This window comes from Balearica regulorum, chromosome 5, assembly GCF_011004875.1.
Source record: "Balearica regulorum gibbericeps isolate bBalReg1 chromosome 5, bBalReg1.pri, whole genome shotgun sequence".
Taxonomy (NCBI): domain Eukaryota; kingdom Metazoa; phylum Chordata; class Aves; order Gruiformes; family Gruidae; genus Balearica; species Balearica regulorum.
Window position 1 is genome coordinate 16,083,058 of NC_046188.1, and position 21,547 is coordinate 16,104,604.

General features: G+C 36.0%; 1 protein-coding gene across 5 annotated transcripts in view; it reads left to right on the plus strand.

Moving 5' to 3' along the window:
- ATG2B (autophagy related 2B) overlaps nt 1–21,027 on the plus strand; it is a 49,605-nt gene extending 28,578 nt beyond the window's left edge. For 3 of the 5 annotated variants that reach the window (XM_075753610.1, XM_075753613.1, XM_075753611.1), the window contains exons 24-42: nt 1,475–1,581; nt 1,847–1,939; nt 2,740–2,810; nt 3,772–3,848; nt 4,086–4,256; nt 4,755–4,896; nt 5,861–6,063; nt 7,028–7,254; nt 7,958–8,066; nt 10,104–10,298; nt 10,879–10,980; nt 12,590–12,668; nt 14,572–14,776; nt 15,774–15,843; nt 16,826–16,908; nt 17,629–17,750; nt 17,914–18,068; nt 19,105–19,254; nt 20,059–21,027. In XM_075753610.1, the coding sequence (XP_075609725.1) occupies nt 1,475–1,581; nt 1,847–1,939; nt 2,740–2,810; nt 3,772–3,848; nt 4,086–4,256; nt 4,755–4,896; nt 5,861–6,063; nt 7,028–7,254; nt 7,958–8,066; nt 10,104–10,298; nt 10,879–10,980; nt 12,590–12,668; nt 14,572–14,776; nt 15,774–15,843; nt 16,826–16,908; nt 17,629–17,750; nt 17,914–18,068; nt 19,105–19,254; nt 20,059–20,289 (2,592 nt within the window). In that variant the 3' untranslated portion in view covers nt 20,290–21,027. The remainder of the gene's footprint in view (nt 1–1,474; nt 1,582–1,846; nt 1,940–2,739; nt 2,811–3,771; nt 3,849–4,085; nt 4,257–4,754; nt 4,897–5,860; nt 6,064–7,027; nt 7,255–7,957; nt 8,067–10,103; nt 10,299–10,878; nt 10,981–12,589; nt 12,669–14,571; nt 14,777–15,773; nt 15,844–16,825; nt 16,909–17,628; nt 17,751–17,913; nt 18,069–19,104; nt 19,255–20,058) is intronic. The other 2 variants (XM_075753612.1, XM_075753614.1) reach the window with 1 other exon arrangement.
- Nucleotides 21,028–21,547: the final 520 nt, after the last annotated feature.

The following is a 21,547-nucleotide window of genomic DNA, read 5'->3' on the forward strand; positions in this document are numbered from 1 at the left end:
TTTTGGTCTCATCGCTTTAACAACTGCTTTAAGTATCAAACTAAATCTCGATGGAAAATCTTTGTGTTAAGCTGTGTCTTATTATCTTACTCTGCTCTTGAAAGAGTTATTCTGTTCTTTCTTCTCTCTTTGAGACCACTGACAGGCTGTAGTCTTGCTCTTAAATTCTTACTTGTGTATTCATTTGCTACAGTTCCTCTCATCATACTAAATCTCTGTCCACAACATGTCAGGGAGGTGTGTTTTGTTGTTGGTTTTCTTTCTTTTTGTTTGTTTGTTGGTGTTTTGGTTTTTTTAAGTTCAGATGGAAAATCTCAGTAGTCCAGTGCTATCCAAGTACTTAGATAATTCCCGATGTAAAAAAAAACCCAACAAACCAACCCTCAAAATAAATAAATGTGCTACTTGTAGCACTGAAAACATTTCTGTATTTTCCCCTTCTGTTCACTTCATTCTTCAAGTCCTGGTTTTTCCTTTGTCTATTTCCTGTTTTACATTGTTTGACTAGCAGTAATGGAGATTAAGACTTTGGGAAGTAGTAAGCAGCAGTTTTACATAAATGCTTGTAATGCACACTTCTGAATTAGAAGGGTTGTACTGATACATTTGGATGCAGAGGTATAGCATAGCAGACAGGGCGAGAGAGCTTTGATTCGGAAGCTGTGTGTAAACATGCATGCATTAGAACATGCCATTACCACAGTAGCAGTATGGTTGCATGTACTTAAAGCACACTGCATTAGTGTGTAAACTGTGCCATTCAGGCTTATACTGCTTATCCTCCAGTATGTGTGGTATGCTTATTTTTATATGCATTTTAATTGTATAATTGCATGGAGCTGAACTTAGCGCTTTGGACTCTGCTGTGTCATTACTTTATTCTCAGCACAGTGTTCCTCCGTGTTCATGTAGCTTGATTTACACCATGTTGCTTATTTGCTCTGTGATTTTTTAAATTTTTTTCCCCTCAATTAACATTGCCTGTAACGCACTTGGGAATCTTTATTGGAGGAGGAGGGGGAAATAAAAAATTGGCCAAAGAGGTAGGTAGAGGAAGCGATGAAAAGGCTAGCAGTGTTAGAAGAAAAGTTGGCTTTTCAGATAAAGAGAACAAAGAAAATACTAAGACTATAGTAACAACTGCAAAGAAAGAGGAATGAGACTGTACTTGAGAAATGCTTTAAAAATGGATTGAGGCCTTGTACAAGTAGCCACTTAGGTGTCTGTGGATTGGTCTTTTCCATACCTTTGAGGCAGCAGTTGGATGTTGTATTTTTTGCCCTGTTTGTAGGGCTTTTCTATATTCAGATGCTGGGTAAGCACCTTTAAATATCTGAGATTATTCACTCTTTTGTCCTTCCATTACTCAGACATTTTATTGTCATGCCTGTTACAGATTTTCTCTTTTCTAATGCATAATTATTTATCAATTTAACATACTGAAGTATTATAATAATATGTTTGTGATTTTTAGATTTTATATTTTTTGAATATTTCTGATGAGCCTGTTCTGGGATATAATCCTCCAGCTACAATTACAACTTTTCATGTACATCTGTGGAGTTGTGCTCTTGATTACAGGTAAATAAAACACAAGTGTATGTCACTTGGTGATACTGCAGCTATATATTTATTCTTTAAGTATGTTTGAGTTTGCATATTGTAAAGAATATATTTTTTTTAGGCTTCTTTAGAAAAAGTACTTGACAGAAATCCCTTAAACTGTAAGCAAGTAAAAGCAGGATAAGCACTTGCCTAGGGCTGGGAAGATCTGGTTAGGTAACCTATGAGAATTTGATTGCACTTCTGAATGGGTATAGAGTATTAATTTTTTTTTTTCTCTTAGGCCCTTGTTTTTGCCAGTCAGATCTCTACTTACTGTTGAAACTTTCAGCATTTCCAGCAGTGTTGCAGTAGATAAATCCTCTTCTATGCTCAGGTATAATTTAAGTGATTGTGAAACATGGAAGCTACTGTAAAACTTGTAATGCATGTCTGCTGTTTAGACCTAGGAAGTGTTTGTGTGGTGTAATGGTCACAGTGGTTTGTATCTTTTGAAATATACTTTGTTCATGTGTAATCCTTCTGTTTTATTAGGTTAAATACTTTTTTTTAAGTTGGATTGCTTTCTTTAGCAATTCTGTAATTTTTAATATGGCTGAAAGATGTCCTGACATGAAATAGTAGCACCTTAAGATGTCATGAAAATTTGTTATTTGTAGACAGTATATTAATAAAGAAAATGTTTAGTGATCACTGAACATCTCTGTAACTTTTTAATAATTTTTCTTGCAACTTTAGTTGAATATTCATTCTGTTATGCCTGTTCTGATGTGAAATATCTGCCAGGTTGGTTGTTTCTATTCATAAAACCTTGTAAGTGACCTTTGAAACAAATGTGTCTGTTACTTTATTAAAAAGAAAAAAAGGCAAAAAAACCCAAACCTAAGAAGTGTTAATTCTGTATGCCAAAAGCATTACTTTTCATTCTAGGAAGGATCAAATGTATAAATTGAAATGCAAATAAAATATAATTAGTGATGGCAAAAATATCTTGGCAGTGGTTAATTACCAATGGATTTGGAAATTATGAAAGGTGAAAGTGAAGAGTTTGGATTAAAGATATGATAGGTATATTTGGGTTTTTAAATATTTTTTTCTATAATAATTTCTTTTGTCTGGTGAATTGCACAGCATTTGTCTAGCATGTTTATTTCATCTGGTTTTTTTATCTTTTAGGATAATTTTAGATGAAGCTGCTTTGCATCTGTCTGACAAGTGCAACACTGTTACAGTGAATCTCCATAGAGGTAAGGATGTTTTAGATGTGACCAATGAATTGCAGAGCCTAAAGAAACAGAATTACAGGTATATTCAGCATACATAAAGGTTATTGAAGAAGTCTGAGGAGATAAGGAGCAGCAAGTTGAATATGAATGAATAATGCAGTGTTGATGAAAATCTGAGTGCTCTAGTTTGCTTTTGTGGATGCAGAGGTATGTCAGAGAACAGCAAATCCTTCACTTTGTTGTTACAGTTCCATAATGGGTGTTTGAAAAAAGCATATTTTAAAAAATCTGGAGTTGGCACAGAAAGAAGTCTTTACAGAAAAGAGATCTCATTTTGAGATATATATTGTAAATAGTTGAACTTGAAAGGTGTTACATGGCACAGAGTTTTAGGTTCTGAAAAGAATGATACCAAGTGGCTTGCTCTCATTTTGCAACAACCTTTAAGGACTGAGGAACTTGAATCAATATTTAACAAATAAATTGGGCAAATAATGAAACCCTGTGCCTGAAAATGTGTGTGTTTAGCTTAAGTAAGAGATCTGTCGTGAAGGACAGAGTAAAGATATGCCTGTTCTCTTTAAACAAGAAAGAGGGGGAATAAGTTATTCATGGCATTGAAAGATTAGTACAAACTGCTAGGAAGCTTAGTCACCCAACTTCTATGGGCCTCTACTTCTGTAACTCACACAGATGGGATGAGGATAAATATCTTAAAAGATTACACTGCACACAGATGGTGGCAGTGGGAGTGATATATTGGATTTAAAAGATTTGAGTTCTTGATTTGAGTAGCTGAAACTTGAATTCTGATAGTAATCCTCATAAAAGAAGGAAGTGCAGAGACATAAAAGGTTTTGAGAAAAATATACCTTTTTATGCTTGTACTATTTCTAATGATTTAATAACCAAAAATATATAGTAAGGACAATGTTTGTTATTAAATCTTAATTTTTTTTGTAATTCCTCATTGTCTTTTCAGATTATGTTCGTGTTATGGATATGGGACTGCTGGAACTAACCATTACAGCAGTAAAATCTGATTCTGATGGGGAAAGAGTAAGCATTTAATCACAAATAAAATGAAATGTAAAATCTCCATGACAGATTGTGATTTGATAATTACTTTATTATACTTAGAATCAATGAAGGTTTTTCAGTTTACATGTGCTATTTTTTTTTTAAAGTCCTTTTTGACTGGTTAAATAATTTAAAACCAACTGTATACATGCTTTTTTTATGGAACCTTATGTTGATTGGAAGTGTATTCTTAACCTTTTTATTCTTGCTGTCTAGAGTAAACCACGTTTTGAGCTGCACTGTTCCAGCGATGTAATCCATATTCGTACGTGTTCCGATTCATGTGCTGCACTAATGAATCTTATACAGTATATTGCAAGTTACGGTGATTTACATCCACCTGCTAAAACAGAGATTAAACGTGGAGTTAGCAAGCCAAAAATGAAGGTATAAAATGGCAAAATAATATCAACTTAACTTTACACTTCCTGGTAATATGTTTTAATTTTGATATCCCCATTTTATTTTCAAAGAACATGAGATTCCCTGCAAAGAAATGAACAGATTGCATCTGACTTAAAATATATTTGAGAGTAAAACAGTGCTTTTTTTTTTCCTGCTTTGGTCACTACTTAATATTCTAAAATATTTTGTGTAGTTTACCTCTTGTACTTTATTTTTACCTAAAGAAGGAAATTACAGGACGTATGCAAGCTGTCAAAGTACTCTGATCTAAATACCCTGAACCATAATATTCTAACGTACTTTATGAAACGCCCAGCTTGGAGTTTCAGCTCACTTGATTATTTATAAACTTAAGGTGTTACGTCTTACAGTTTAAAGCTCTGTATCAAGCCATTCTAGTAAAATCTTACTAGATTTTACTATCAGCATGATATTGCAGTTGTTTTTAAGATGTAACTATATGTAGTTTCTCTCCTACAGGTAGAGACCTTTAGCCAACCATCTTCCCATGGACCAGTCCTCGCTGAATCAGAGCAACAGATTTTACGGGATTTGATGAGTGATGCAATGGAGGAAATTGAGACTCAACAGACTGCTTCTGCCATGAAGCCAGAGTTTAATGGTAAGAGTCCTCTGGAGGCATAAGTTCACATAAAACACAGCCTTTCTGGAAAGGAAGCGGGATTGAAAGGTCTATATATGTAGAGATGCTGCAACAAGAATGGGAGCGTACCTTTGTCTGAAGTCTTCAAACTATCAAACAGCTTCTTGCTTTCAATAACAGTAATGCAAAAGTAATTTAAGATTCTAGTCAAATACACATTACTGAGATACTGAAAACAGCAAGGAAGGAATCTGGCTTTGTGGGACTCTTTCAAGACCCCAAATTCTCGAGTCAGTATGGGTGTAAGTTTATATGGCATACTGCAGTGTGAAAGAATCAAACACATCTGTGTATGAAGGCAGTCCAGGAGGATGATACAATTCTGAGTCACAGAAAGAACTTTTTAACTATCAGGAAATCTTTCAATTAACAGGTAGAACAAGGTAATTGATCTTAATCACAGGATTATGGCTTCTGCATCATGGCTAGAGTTAAATCCAGGTTTAAATTGGTTAAGGGTTTTGTACTGCAAATAGAGTTAACTATTTGTGCAAATAGAGTGCACTATTTCCATGATGTCTGGCGCTCTTTCTGATTGTGGAAGGTGAGCAGTCAGTGTGGAAGCGAAAGTTACTGATGCTGTGGTCTTACTACTAGAATGAGAAACTTGAAGACAAAAATGGAGGGGTTTTTTGTATCTGTGGGGTTTTTTACAAATAGTTTTTCTATATTTTGTCAGTTCATCTCTACTGCTAACTAGTTATGATTATATTGTAATCACTTTCAATTGTACAGTAGATTAATTTTTGAAAATTTTATTTATAGTAGGAATTGCTTCAAGATATAATAGGCAAATTCTGTTGATGTAATTGAAGTAATAAATTTTAGTTAACTGTTGTGTTATTTTGTTCATGTTTTTGTATTTTGTAAAGATTTTTTTCCACTGAGATATGTTTTTTCTCTACCCTCCTTCAACTCCCAGGAGTTTTGGATGACAGATCTCAAACTCAGGAGCCATCCTGCTCAGATCTCTTCCTGTTTCCAGACGAAAGTGGAAATGTCTCACAAGATCCAAGTCCCACTTATGCTTCATTCACTCATCACCTGATAAATGAGGCCATGGGAGATGTTCCGGCAGAAAGTGACGATTTCTGCATTCTTTTTGCACCCAAAGTTGCTGTTGCTGTAAGAAGCTTTGAGAATTACTAAAAAAATCCATATATAAACAGAATCAGAGAAAAGCCTCTGTAAAACCTGGACAAACTAGACTTCATAGGTTTTTATGATTGCTTAATGATATTTTTTATCAGTGGACAGAGTAGCAGAATGATAATCTTTCTGTTTGAAAGGACTTCATGCGTTGTTACTGTTAGGAATGAATACAAGTATTTTCAAATATACGATTTTTCTATATCTTGGCCATATGTGATTGTTTTCTGATCTGAATATTACATTCAACTATATTGAATGTTTTCGTACATTTTAGTCATGTTTTTTCATTGCCATATTGACTTACAAGAATGACATAGTTAGAAAAATATATTTTAAGCAGCATTTATCACAATAGCAGCTTTGCACATCTTCTAATGAATCTTTTACTCATTTCTTTCACTGTCTAAGCTTTCAGTGCTTTTATGGGCCTAAGATCCCTGCCAAATCTCAGAGAAAAGCTTGTGTGTCATTTTACCTCACTGTCTGTCCACTGCATTAAAAGATTTAGGAAACTATACTTGAACTCTGAAAACAGCTTGTGTTGATGTTTTTCATAGTATCTCTGGTTGTAGTCTCAATAGACAGAAGTAGTTCTGCATCCCTGATTGGAAGCTGTATTTGCCCAGTTATCTTTGATCTTGTTTGTTCCCCAAAGTGCTAATATGGGAGCCTGGGGTCTCCCATGGTTTTTTGTTTATTTTCAACTCTTGTTTTGTTTACAGTTTGGATGAGGAATTTTTTTTAACTACTTCCCAGCTTCTAGTTAATTTTTAATGTGCTTTTGTCTTTAAGTTACTTTATAAGAATCATTCCTAAACCAAGCCTATGTTGTATAAGCTTTAGAAGACAGTACAGTTCTCTTTATCGGAAAGAATTAGACATCTCAATAAAGAAAGCAGGTTTCACCTTTTTAATGCTATATACTTTTTTTAATTAGGAAAAAGAGGAAGAGCCAGTAATAAAAATAATGGTTGATGATGCAATTGTCATAAAGGAAAATCATTTCAGCCAACCTATTAAAAAAACAGATACAAGCAAAGCTCCCCTTCATTTTCCTGTTCCTGTGGTACGCTATGTTGTAAAGGAAATCTCTCTTATTTGGCATCTTTATGGCGGAAGAGATTTTGGGACTGCACCACCACCATCTCCAGCTAAAAGTTTCATGTAAGTGTTTGATGTAATTCTGGACATCAGAGCATTTAAAAATACTTAATTTTCTTTTGATTTGAGGTTAATCTCAAGTCTCCCTCGCTTGCTTCTTCACTCCTTCCTGACAAGGAGTCAGTCATAGAATGGTTTGTGTTGGAAGGAACCTCAAAGATCATCTAGAATCTTCTTAGTCAGTTTAGCTCCATGTACCAGTGTGTATTTTTCCTGTCTCTTAACGTAGACTAGCTGGGTTTGGTTTTCACAGGTTTTTTTTGGGATGGAGGGATGGCTTTGCTTTTAAGGGTTATGTTAGAAGTTAAATTTTCCTGAAGAGATTGGGGCTTAAGGAGCGTAAGAGACTTCAGCTATAGTAGCTGGAATCTAGTTTTCAGGATGTAATGTAAACTAAAGAGTAGTTAATATTAATCACAGCCAAAATTACGGAAATGTTTTATGAATGTTAATTTGGAGGCAAGCATACACCTAGCATTCTACTTAAGTGTGCGTTACTTGAGCAATAAAATGAAAGTATTTGGTTAGTAGCAACACAACTTCCAGTGTATTTTTTTTTAATTTATTTTATAGTATTTTTCTCTTGTAACCACTAAAATACTAGTAAGTTATATCCAGTGAAACATACATGCTTTTAGTTAGATTAACAGTGAGGTAGCTTTAAGTTTAATCTGTGAAAGTGTATTTTTCTTTTTTATTTCCCTAGAAGTCCTCATAGTTCTCCTTCTCATACGCCGACGAGGCATGGACGGAGTACAACATGTGGGGGAAGAGGAAGAAACCCAGACTTCCTAATGGAAATACAGTTAAGCAAGGTGAATGACAGGAACAGCTTCAGTCATGACCGTCTACGTGAATATCTTTACATGTTATATCCATTTGATAACAGCTTTTTGTTAGTATTCAGTAGGATTTCTTCCATTAGTAGCTACATCTAAGCAATCACTTTGAAAATGATGAATTTAGAATTTGTTTAACAAAAAATGTATTTGTTCTTCTAGCACAGTATAGTTTACTTGCTGAATAAATATACTTCTAAAGATGAAAGATATTTATTATGATATTCTTAGAGTCAGAGAATCATAGAATGGTTTGGGTTGGAAAGGACCTTAAAGATCATCTAGTTCCAACCCCTCTGCCATGGGCAGGGACACCCTCAGTAGACCAGGTTGCCCAAAGCCTCATCCAGCCTGGCCTTGAACACTTCCAGGAATGGGGCCTCCATCTTAAAGTTTTTGTTTATTATAAGCACATTTTGCAACTGCTGTTCTATCTTTCTGTCTAGTTCTACTCTGAATTGATAACATCTATTATGAAATTAATTTTTCTAGCAAAATAACCGGGATGTAGATCTGTTGAGACAGTGTATCAGTTGATGATAACTGGATATTAAATAACATCCAGTTATATCACAATATTGTTCTTGTATTTCCCCTAAAATATTTGGCCCCCTTCAGGCATAAGTATGTTGCTCTTAAGCCTGTGCTTAGCTCTGTCGCAGACGATAGATGCTTGATTCTGGTGCTGTGAAGAATATTGGCAAGGAGTTAACCTTATTTTAAAAAGGTTTTGTTATTAATCCATTTAACATGAAATTTAGTTTTCTCAAATGTTTCCATAAACATGAAAGGTACTACGTAAAACTAAATGCCCGTTTTAGTCTACATGTGTTTCTAGAACTTAAAATTCATCCCATTAGTACTTAAAAATTGCCAGAAATGTTTGATACTTATTTTAGCCTTTTCGAGAAAAAACATGACATTGCAATAAAAAAGAGGAAAAAAAGAAGTGTTTAATATTCCATGTGGAAAACTTCATATGTAGAAGTATAGCAATCTTTCTTAATTTGCAGGTATTTAATGAGTTGGTGTTAGTACTAAGGCATAAAGTCTACTTTTTTTTCCCCTACTTGTACCACTAACTTGGTACAAGGCTTAATAAAATAATAATCATAATATTTAAACAAGAAATTAAGGAGACAAGAGTGTCAAAACCGTAACGTTTCTGAGCAGTGTTGATGATAAACATCTGTTTTTCTCTTCAACACTTAAAACATTAATTATCACGTGTAGCATGAGTACAGGGCACTGAAATACAGTGTTTCTTAACATCCCAGCATCTGGCCAGCAGAGGCCACTGTTCGCTTGCTGTGTGTGCTCTGCTTCCTTACATTGCTGGCAAGGATGGTATGGCGGGTACGGAGACAGGGAATGGTTTGTAGGTAACCACAGGTCTTCGATTGAAAATGAGAACTGCATCTAAAGATGAGGAAAAAGAGAGAATTCAGAATTCTTTAGAATTTAAGAAAGGTAATGGATTAGAATTTATATGGACTAAAGTGAGTAAAGACAAGGGAAACTGAGCCTGAAAGAAGCTAGTTGAGAAGTCTGTTGGTAGGGAAGAAACCTTGCATAGAATGTGTAGGATTCAAGAACTGCAAGATTGCCTGGTACAAGCTTCAACATGATGTAAGAAAGATTGAGAGGAAAGATTGTCAGGATTGAGAGGAAAAAGCAGCGTTGATATTAAAATGAAAAGCAAAACTTGGTTTTTGTCTTACACTGATTTTTCTTTTGGCTTCAATTTGCATCTTAAAATGTGAACATGTACACGACTAGGAATTGTGATTTCTGCTGCTGGACATGCAAAAATCTGAATAGTTTTCAGAAATCTTAATATTATTCCTGTAACTTTAAAAGCTGTCTGCTATTTTAAATTTATCTGTGGTGTGGTTGTGGTTTGGTGGTGTGTTGTGTGGGGGTTTTGTTTTGTTTTTTTAAAGTAATATTCTGTTGTTAAAGGTTGTTTTTTCACTGAATCCGATTATACTGGTTTACTTTCCTCTTTAAAAGGTGAAATTCCAGCATGAGGTGTATCCTCCAGGGGGTGCAGAAGGTGAATCCAGTCTGTTGGAGCAGCCAGTGTCACGGCAGGTTTTTATTGTTCAAGACTTGGAGATCAGAGATCGCTTAGCTACATCACAAATGAATAAATTTCTCTATCTTTACTGCAGTAAGGAGATGCCAAGAAAAGCACATTCAAACATGGTACAGTTATGGAATATGTTAATTCATTATAAATATAGTAGTTGGCCTATCATTGTGGAGACTGTATATGTTTCTTAATCTAGCAGAAGAAGGAGCATGAGGTCATGGAACACTGAAGTAATATAACTTATTGATTACTTATTTGCTTGACTCCTTGTGGGTTTTAAAAAGTCAGTATGAATATTAGTATGTCAGGTATTAATGTTTTTGAGATTCTGTCAGTGTAAAAAAGTAGATGTGCAGGACTACTTTTGTAGCTTTCAGATTTTGGTTTTGAACAAACATCAGCTTGTATGAGTATGATTAGACTTGTCACTTCACATGCAGAATTGTAGTTTTATGACATACTGTATTCTTACTCATTTATAAAGGATTTATGAATTTGGGGGGTTTTGTTATTTTAATTTTCTTTTTTATAAAATCTGTAAAAGTTATTTATTGAACACTAGCTTTATAATTGGTAAGTGGAATCAGATTAGTACAGAGATTTTGCAGTAAATGTTTTTTTTAGCTAGCGTTCTGTGTTCTGAGATTTAATAATTGTGAATATTACTACTTTTATCTTGTTGCTTTTTCTCAGTTAACAGTTAAAGCATTACATGTCCGTCCAGAGTCTGGGAGATCCCCGCAGGAATGTTGTTTACGTGTTTCACTAATGCCACTTCGCCTCAATATTGACCAGGTTGGTTGCGACAATGCAAAAAAAAAAAAAAAAAAAATTATTTAATGATACTGGGTTTTTTCTATTAGATACTTGTAACTTTTACATATGTGTTACGGTTGGGTTTTTTTCCTTGGTTTGATACCTTTTTTATTTATGATCAATCACACGTATCTTTGCATCTCTGCTGCTCTGTTTATATCCATGTTAGAACTTGCCTTCTGCTCCAGCTATTAGAGAGGCTAGCCTTTTTTTTAATTTAAAAACTAAGAATATCTATAGACCTGGCTGTTTATTCAATAATAGCAGTTTACCTCCTGAGAATTCTGATGATGTCTAATGTTTAGAAATCAATAGCTTTTAAAAAGCATATACTTATTCTTGAACGGTCTTGCTTTGTTTGTTCATGAAGTGTCTTCGGTGTTTTTAATTTAAAGTTAATCATTAATCCAGAAACTGTTCACAACACTTTGGTCAAGGGCACTCAGCACTTGAGGACTGCTTCTGTACGCTGAAGGCTTTGGTTTTGCTATCAGCTGCAGTAGCATGAGGAACAGAAATGGGAGAAATTGTTTTACTTTCTTTTGCAAGCCTTTGTGCAAAGTATTTTTCATATACTGAAGAAACAATAGCTTTTTTTTTCTACATCAGTAAGGAAGCTATGTATGTTTGTGCATTCAAATTTAAAGTGCAGTTATTCCTCTTTGTTGAGGCATTTCTTGCTTAATTTGTCATCTGCAGAAAGATGTGAGTTTTTTTCAAGAGCACAATTAGGAGTTCCATATCTACCTTCTGTTTCCCTCAACACGTGTTAGAGACCAGGTTTTCATTTTACTGTTAGAAAAATTGAACTCTCTATAGTTTGTAATACTTTGATGTAGAAAAATAGCATGGAAGTACTGCCATCTAGTGAGGAAGTATGTTCCCTCTAGATTACTCTTCTAAGTCTTTTATCTTTTGTATCATAAACATAATTCACCTTTACAATTTCTCCAAACCTAGCCACAGCTTTCTTGGAAGCAAAGGGCTGCATGCAGTCATGTTAGAAATTTTTGTTATTACTACTTAAGCTGACTGCTTATCACTTGCAAACATACAAAAGAAAAGAAAGTCCAGGTGTCAATAGTTACAGGATAAACAAGGCACTAGTGCAATGCATCTGACATTAACAAGACATTAACAGCAGAGATATTAATGACTTTTAATGAAGCAGTGACAAGATCTGATCTAGGATAATTTGTGTGACATTGGCAGTATTAGAGATGAATATTAACTATACTTGAATACCCTTTTATTGGAAATCAGAGAAAAGTTTATAGCCATTAAAACACTTGAGTTCTGGAACAGTCTCCAAAATGAGAGTAGAGCTGATGAAAACAGCCCTGAAGTTTTAAGACAGAGCTATTATTATGAAATTGTTTTATATGTAGCAGGGAGCAGTGACCAAGAGAGTCTTTCTGGTTTCTGTCCTAGGTTTCTATGTGGCTTCTGCACTTGATAAAGGATCAAAAAGACAAAATGTGTTTTGATTCATATCTGTATAGAAATAAAGAGCTCGAACAGCAGAAAATATTTTTTAGAGAATTGGGTATTTTTTTTTAACCTGATTGCATTTTATTTTTCCCATTAGGATGCCTTGTTTTTCTTGAAGGATTTTTTCACTAGCCTTTCTACAGAAGTAGAGCTCTTAGTTACTCCAGATCCTGAAGGTATGCTGTTCAAAATTCTAATATGAAGGTGGTGCTTCTTTCTCCTCTGATGTGTGTACATGTCTGTAAATTCTCATGTGTATAAAAAAACCTTATGTTAGTGACCAAAGCCCAACATTAGTAACTGATTTGTTGGAATGTAGAAACTTTGGGTACTTTAGTTTTGTATTTTATAAATACTAACAAATATCTTCAACACCTGGGATCTCCATTGTATAAAAGTTTTCACCAAAATTGGAGCATATTTAATAATAACTTGTGAAAAAATTGAGGACTGCGTATATAAATGTGGTGGATAGGATGCCAGGTGCCCACCAAAGCCATTCTGTCACTCCCTTCCTCAGTTGGACAGGGGAGAGAAAATATAACAATAAGGCTTGTGGGTCAAGATAAGGGCACGGAGGGATCACTCACCCATTACCGTCACGGGCAGAATGGACTTGACTTGGGGAAATTAGTTTAATTTATTAGCAATCAAAACAGAATAAGATAATGAGAAATAAAAACAAATCTTAAAACACCTTCTCCCCACCCCTCCTGGGCTCAACTTCACTCCCAATTTCTCTACCTCCTCCCCCCACAGCGGCAAAGGGGGACAGGGAATGGGGGATGTGGTCAGTTCATCACACGTCATCTCTGCTGCTCCTTCCTCCGCAGGGAGAGGACTCTTCACAGTCTTCCCGTGCTCCAGTGTGGGATCCCTCCCACGGAAGACAGTCCTCCACAACATCAGTCCTTTCCACGGGCTGCAGTTCTTCATGAACTGCTCCAGCGTGGGTCACTTCCACAGGGTGCAGTCCAGCTCGGGTCCCCTATGGGCTCACAAGTCCTGCCAGCAAACCTGCTCCAGTATGGGCTCCTTTCTCCATGGGGCCACAGGTCTGGCCAGGAGCCTGCTTCAGCATGGGCTTCCCACGGGGCCACAGCCTCCTTTAGGCATCCACCTGCTGCATGGGGTCCTCCATGAGCCCATCTGCTGCAGGGGGACAGCCTGCTTCACCGTGGTCTTCTCCATGGGCTGCAGGGGAATTTCTGCTCTGGTGTCTGGAGCACTTCCTCCCCTTCCTTCTTCACTGACCTGAGTGTCTGCAGGGCTGTTTCTCTTGCATACTCTCACTCCTTCTTCCAGCTGAAGTTGCTGTTATGCAGGGTTTTTTTTCCCCTTCTTAAATACGTTATCCCAGAGGTACTACCACCATCATTGATGGGCCCGTCTTTGGCCAGCAGCGGGTCTGTCTTGGAGCCAGCTGGTATTGGCTCTGTTGGACATAGGGGAAGCTTCTAGCAGCTTCTTAGGGAAGCCACCACTGTAGCCCCCCTGCTACCAAAACCTGGCCATGCAAACCCAATACTGTAACATTAAGAGTTACTATTAGATAAAGCAAATACATTATTTAATATATCTTGTATAAAAGAGTATGTCTGTCTAATAGCTTGAAGTTGTGTAACTCCTAGAGAAAGGAATGGAGTTCAAGATTATAAATAAGCAGTGCAATATATATAGTTAAAGCAGTACATCTAATCAACTACACCATCTGATGCAAAAACCAGTATATATTGAAAAGCATACTTCCTCTTATTAACTGTGTTTGTGGGTTTGTTAGCAGCTATACTTTACTTATTTCTGTTGAGATGTCATACTGAAATGCATAGGTAATGAAGTACTCGGCAATACTGCCGTTAAAACTAGATGGAAAATTTATGCTGATTAACTTAAGCTTCTTGTAATAATTTCTTTTGATAACTAAGATATCGTACTAAGAGAATCTAAATATTGTCCTGCTAGTAATTCCTATCAATGAGCATTAGAGCTTGCTAAGGACACCATAATAGTATAAATACAATCTTTTTGTAATTGCTGTGAAAAATGAGTCAGTTTACTGTGTATAACTTCTTATCTTAGTTAAAAAGTCTCCTGGTGCTGAAGTTACGTGTAGTTTGCCCAGGCATGTCAGCAGCCTTAAGGACCCAAGCCCAGTCATTTCTTTCTCATCACACAAGCAAGCAAATGAAAATGGTAGCATTGATTCTATGGATGCGGTTAATGGAGATGACCATCATTTTTCACAAGAAGCAATGTCATACAGTGATCAGCCAGTATTTTTCAGGTAAACTTCTGTTACAGAATTTCCAGTGACACGCAGCTATTCTGCTGAATGTTTTAAGAAAGTCTGATGATAAACTAGTCAGACCTTATGACACAGTGTATTTATTTTGTTTATTTAATGAAGGATTGTGGAAATCAAATATATTTGTTTCTATTGCTGGAAGTTAACTAATATTTTTTTTATTAACTTTTGCACAGTACTGTGCACAAGACAATAAAATTAATTAAATCTCTGCAGTGTACAGAACCAGTAATGAGATGTTTTACAAATAAATAAAAAGAACAGTCTTTGTATTTTTATGTCTAACAATGTAAATTAATATAACAAGAGATGAGAGTATATGAAGGAAAAGGGTATCATGGGAGAGGTACGAGATTAACTTGTCACAAGAGAAACTCTAATGTTGTCCTGACTGGGAAGTGACTATAAAAATTGCAGCTTGTTATGGAGAAGCTTTTTCTTGTGTATTCAGATCATAAGTGCCTCTAACAACAGATGTGTACTTTGGTAAGCAGTGCAGAGCCAAATTATGAGAGAATGACTGTTATTCTATTTCATCACATACATCAGCAACAGAATTTTTTAATAAGTTCCAGCTGCAGGGCTAAATTTTTCCCACGGAACCGTAATTAGCCATACTCTTTTGTGTGGGTTTTTTTTTTTTTTTACTCTTGTTTTTTGTTTGTAACTGAAATTCATGCTGTGAAAATTGAGGGAAGATGTTCACCTGCAGGATTAGTAGCACTTTTGCAGGACTACTAGATTTATAAATGCTAACCTTGACTAGATGTTAATAAATCAAGAAAAGCTGAATTTTCCATTGTATTTTGTACACTTACTCTGAAGTACAAACACGATAACTACAGGATTTATGGTTTACAGAAAAGGGTATGGTATCCTCTTCCAGCAGGCTAGAAAAACACGGGTTTCTTTTTGGAAGGATAAATTTATTTCTTTGTCATGTTTCTCACTGTAAAATTTCCTTTATATGTCCCAGAGAATTTCGTTTTACATCAGAAGTTCCAATACGACTTGATTACCACGGCAAACATGTATCAATGGATCAGGTCTGTATATAATGCTGATGCTATACAACAAAAAATTGATGTTTGTTTTGTTTTTTTCCCCATGAGTTGGGGTATATTTTTATGCTCCCTATTCATTATTAATACAATCTTGAGAAACGTAGAACTTTTTTTTTTTTCCCCCCTTAGTTTCAATAAAGCTTAACCATATTTCACGCTTAATTTGAAAACTTGGGGAGGGGGGGATCCTCCGGGTATGATTAACTCAGAATGAGACTTGAAAGTCACATTTATCATGTCAGTGACTGGCAAGAAATCTTTCTACACAGCTGTGGTGCCTCTCAAAGGATGATACCACTATCTGATGGCAGAATTGTGCATGTATTTTCTTCCTCATTAATGCCAGAATAAAGTATTGTCGTCTTTTTTTTTTTTTCCCCTCCTTGTTTCCTTCCCTTGCTGTCCAGTAATCTGTGTGCTTTAGTGGCAGTGGCAGAATTTAATACAGATTAAAAAAATGCTCATGATTCTTTTTAAAATATATATTGGTTATCAGACTGAGTTTACAGAGCAGACCTCAAAAAATCCTGATGGCACAACCAGATTTGTACCCTGTCATGACAAATCAGTAAGAAAGTATGGACAAGTAGAAGCAGCAACTTCTTGAATTTGCAAAAAAAAATTTGCCAGAGGAATCAAAACATTAAATAGCAGCTTTAGAATGCGTGGAACACACTAATGCCAGAGCTATGTTTACATAATTTGTTATATATTAATATTTCTGAAGAAGCCCTCTTGTATCCAGATGTTTCACTTAGAGTAGCCCATTAAGTCAGATTCTGTCTTTTGCAAGTTTTCGTGTAACACAATTCATAGCACCGTAACGAATAGTATTTGGGAGACCGGGGGAGAATTAGTTTAGACAGAAATACATACAATAAGAGTTGAGATGATGAAATTATTTCTCACTTAAGAATGTACAGGATGAATAAACTCATGTGATAACAAAATATTTCACTTACAGGGGACGCTAGCTGGGATTCTTATTGGGCTTGCTCAGTTAAACTGCTCAGAATTAAAGCTGAAGAGACTTTGTTACAGACATGGGTAAGTTTATCGAATTATAGATTAACATTGGTGTTGTAAAGTGAAGATGTTTATGGTGAATAGCTGAATGTAGCAAGGAGACAGCAAATTCTCTGATAAGATGCACTTCTAAAATCCAAGAAACAGCTTTCCTTTTGTTTAAATGACATCTTTGTTGCCTTCAATGAATAATGCATTTTTCTTAGGAATTATCATAGAATCATAGAATTGTTTGGGTTGGAAGGGACCTCAAAGATCATCTAGTTCCAACTCCCCTGCTGCGCGCAGGGACACCCTCCGCTAGACCACATTGCCCAAAGCCCCATCCACCCTGGCCTTCAACACTTCCACGGATGGGGCATCCACAGCCTCTCTGGGCAACCTGTTCCAGTGCCTCACCACCCTCACAGTAAAGAATTTCTTCCTAGCATCTAATCTAAATCGACTCTCCTTCAGCTTAAACCCATTACCCCTTGTCCTGTCACTACACTCCCTGATAAACAGTCCCTGACCATCTTTCCTGTAGGCCCCCTTCAGGTACTGGAAGGCCGCAATTAGATCTCCCCGGAGCCTTCTCTTCTCCAGGCTGAACAATCCCAACTCTCTCAGCCTGTCCTCACAGGAGAGGTGCTCCAGCCCTCTGATCAGCTTCGTGGCCTCCTCTGGACTCTCTCCAACAGCTCGATGTCTGTCTTAAATCGTATGGTTTAAAAAAAAAATTAATAATTGTCTTTATTTCAGTTTATTAGGTGTGGATAAATTGTTCTCCTATGCCATCAGTGAATGGCTTAATGATATAAAGAAAAACCAGCTGCCAGGAATTTTGGGAGGAGTAGGGCCTATGCATTCGCTAGTGCAGTTAGGTAAGTTAAATCTTACTTCTATTCAGACACACGTGGCAGTTGTTTTAAACAAATAAAACTCAACAAAAAACCCCCAGTGCTGACACTTGTTTTGACTTCCTCTCAAGGCATTCTGTTTATCTAAGAGAACTTTCTAACCATGGTGTTCTGTCTTCATTTTCAGTCCAAGGTCTGAAAGACTTGGTCTGGTTACCAATAGAGCAGTACCGAAAGGATGGCCGTATTGTAAGAGGCTTTCAAAGAGGGGCAGCTTCTTTTGGTACTTCCACTGCAATGGCAGCACTGGAGCTAACAAACAGAATGGTTCAGACTATACAGGTATAGTGTATTTCTTCTGGAGTTAGACATGAGAAGTGTTGCTAGCAAGTGCTCTATATTAAGCTAATACCTTAGTGCTATATGTCTAAGGTTGGGAGCATGTCTTAAAAAAAGGCAGCTGTATAAATAAGAAAGCAGAGACTGGGCAAACTTGCAGCAGTCTGAGGTGGCATGAAATGCAATGGTTAGAAAATTGTGTTAAAATATTGCTGAACATCTAAGCTGGTACATGTTTCTTAATGTTTTTAATGTATTACAATGTACAGTTTAATACTAAAGTACTCAGCTGCACTGAAAGAATCACTGATATTGAGAAAGATGAGTTCCTTGCATATATGTACTTACTAGTAATAGATTCTTAATTTTTTTAAAATGTCAGTTTATCTGTGCTTATTTAAAAAAACCCAAACAACAACCAAAAAAGCCCAACATAAAACCAACCAACCAAACAAAAATGACTCAAATACTAATTGTGTTGATGTACATTAAGTCTATAAAGCTTTCTGGATTTAACTCTAAAGTAATCTTGGAATAAAGTGTTAATAAACTTATGTTCCTTAGTGTAAAATACATAACAAAAATACATTTTTCCTACCTAACTCTGCAAAAATAGTAGATATGCCTAAGCTTGAACATACATAATAAAAAAAACCAGTGATATTATTCACGAGTGGAATCATGTGTATGCTTGTCTCTTTGTAAGATGAACATACTATTGGCCCAATGTTTCAGTTTCTGTCTTGAGCATTTTCTGCAGATGAGAGGATGCCTTTCAAGGAATGGCAGTTGAGGTTGGGGGAGGGGAGAAACCCTATCAAAACCTACAACATTCATTCTTTCATTATGGAACGTAATGTGTAGTTACAGCTGCACCCGTTCCAGAAGTTCTTGTCAAAACCTTAATCTGATGTAAATGAATATTATTTATGGAATTAAAATTCTTTTATTTAAATTATGTCACCCTATTAGTAGTTTAAATTTGTGGTCGGATGCTGTAAGACTTCTTACATATTTGGCATTTGTTCTTGATCTTCAGGCAGCTGCAGAAACTGCATATGACATGGTATCTCCAGGGCCTACTTTTATTGAAGCAAAAAAGATCAAACGATTCCCTCGCCATCGTTTAGCTCATCAGCCAGTAGACCTACGGGAAGGTGTAGCCAAAGCATACAGTGTAGTAAAAGAGGTGAGTGCAAAAGTAGTTATCCTTAACCAAACTTAAGAATTATTTCCGAAGAGAGGAAATAAAATACTAGATACTAGCTTAAGCTACTTGAATGAAGAAGAGGATTTAAGTTTTGAACAAGACTGTCTTCATCACTTATCTTATACCAACAGAAAACTTGCATGGAAAAATCAGAGAAGCGGAAATAAACTTAAGATGTTACACAGATAAGTGTGAATAAGACTTCAGTGTCCTACTGTTGTGAGGGTTTACAATTATTCTGAGACATGTAAACCTGATATCCTGCCCTGTATCATCTGTCCTTCCCTTCCCACCCCGTTTTGTTACTGTTAATTCTGAGGTTGTTACAGTTTAAGCATAATGCTGGATTTAAAACAACGGAAAGTTCTCTTTACCATGACAGTGTATTAAAATTTAGAATACTGACCTATTTTTATTGTACTTTTTGTACTGTACTTTCACTTAGTTGTACCTGATACTGTGTCTAGGAAGTTAGGTCTCAGCAGGAGAGTTTTCAGTGGATTCTGTTATTTTTGAATAGCTCACAGTACCCCACAGCTGCTTCCCTTATGTACAGGAAGTGCCACCAGAAGTTACATGAAATATTTTCATCTGTAAGTTCATAGTGGGGTTATTTTAAGCGTCATTAGAACAACTAAATCGTATTTGAATCAATATGGTTGTACTACAGTTACAGTACAAATCACAAAGAAGGTAAATGCTGAGCAGTTTAAGTTTCCCTTAAAATTAGGAGAGGTTGCTTCTTCTTTTTCAGTGTAACTAATTTCTGTTAATTTCTCAAAGGGGATTACGGACACAGCCCAAACCATTTATGAGACTGCTGCTCGTGAGCATGAAAACAGAGGAGTAACTGGAGCCGTAGGAGGAGTCCTCCGCCAAATTCCACCAACTGTGGTGAAACCTTTCATTGTTGCAACAGAGGCAACATCAAATGTTCTAGGTGGAATGAGAAACCAGATCAGGCCAGATGTGCGTCAAGAAGAGTCTCAGAAATGGCGCCTTGGGGAAGATTGAGATTATCAATCTGGCTTGGCAGGCCGGTAGCAAAGCTGGAAACACAGAAGATTTTCCCGTTGGCAGCTTTAGATGGAGCTCACTATGTTTTGTCATGCTCATCTCAGGAACAAATGGGGTTTTCAACTATTACTAGCAAAACATCCAACCAAAAATATTTATGAAGTGAAAAGCGAATTGGTACTTGCTTATGCTGTGTGTTACCAATACATTTGGTAGATAGTGCCAAACATAGCGAAGCATGCGCTGCCAACTCAGAGACATGCTTGCTTTATTCTGTTTACCATATTTTTCTTGGTAGATTTAACATCTGAAGCAGTAACCTGTATGGTGAAACTGAATATACTTTAAAGATGTTTTTCTGAGTGTAGTCAAAGAACTGTCTTCAACAAAGGGCTCTACAGATGCTCTTCACTGACTAAAAGATAAAAGCTTTCATTTTGGACATGAGACATGAAGGCTGTGTAATATGGAAGCAGATAATATCATTTAGTGCTCATAAGCATCGCTTTTAGCGTGGCACTTACAGCAAGGGCAAGCTTGATAACCAGTCAGAATTTAGATTCAGTGTTGATACACCTATGAAGAGGATGTGTTCCTAAATATTGAATACCTACTTTTGTGGGTCTTTGAAGAACCTGAATGTTGCAGAAATGTTCTGTTGTGTTGCACTTTAAAGGATATGGCCTGTATATTGTGCTTTTTTATAGTGTGAATAAAAATGTAATGTGCATTATCCTTTATGTGGTTTAGAAGCTTACACAAATTATTGAAAAGAGCATCATTTGATGATGATCCTACAGAAAAGTGTCTTAAATTTGTTTAAACTACTAATTATATATAAAACCACTTTTGTCTTCTCTTACACTAACTACAATGTTTAAAATAATTATTCTTCAGGAAAACAGCAGTTAGCAGTTAAATATTGCTGTGGCCAACAGCTCTTTGTAAAAATGAGAAATCCTAAGCAAAGTAAAACCAAACTATTTCATAATTTCATAGCTAAAATTCTATACAGACTTTATTTTAATAGTCTGCTTTTATTTAAAGTTCATATTATTGCAAAGTTACTCTCTCAAGATATTTTTAATTTAAATTGTGTGTCGTCAGTTATTTGACAATGAGTATTTGGGGTCATTTAACTTGAACTGAGGATGGGTGAGAAGGTATATAAAAAAAAGAAAAAGATAACAAAACTTCAAAAATTGAAGTTGCTACTGACATTATGTACAGTCTAATAGGTGACCAGGGTCTCCAC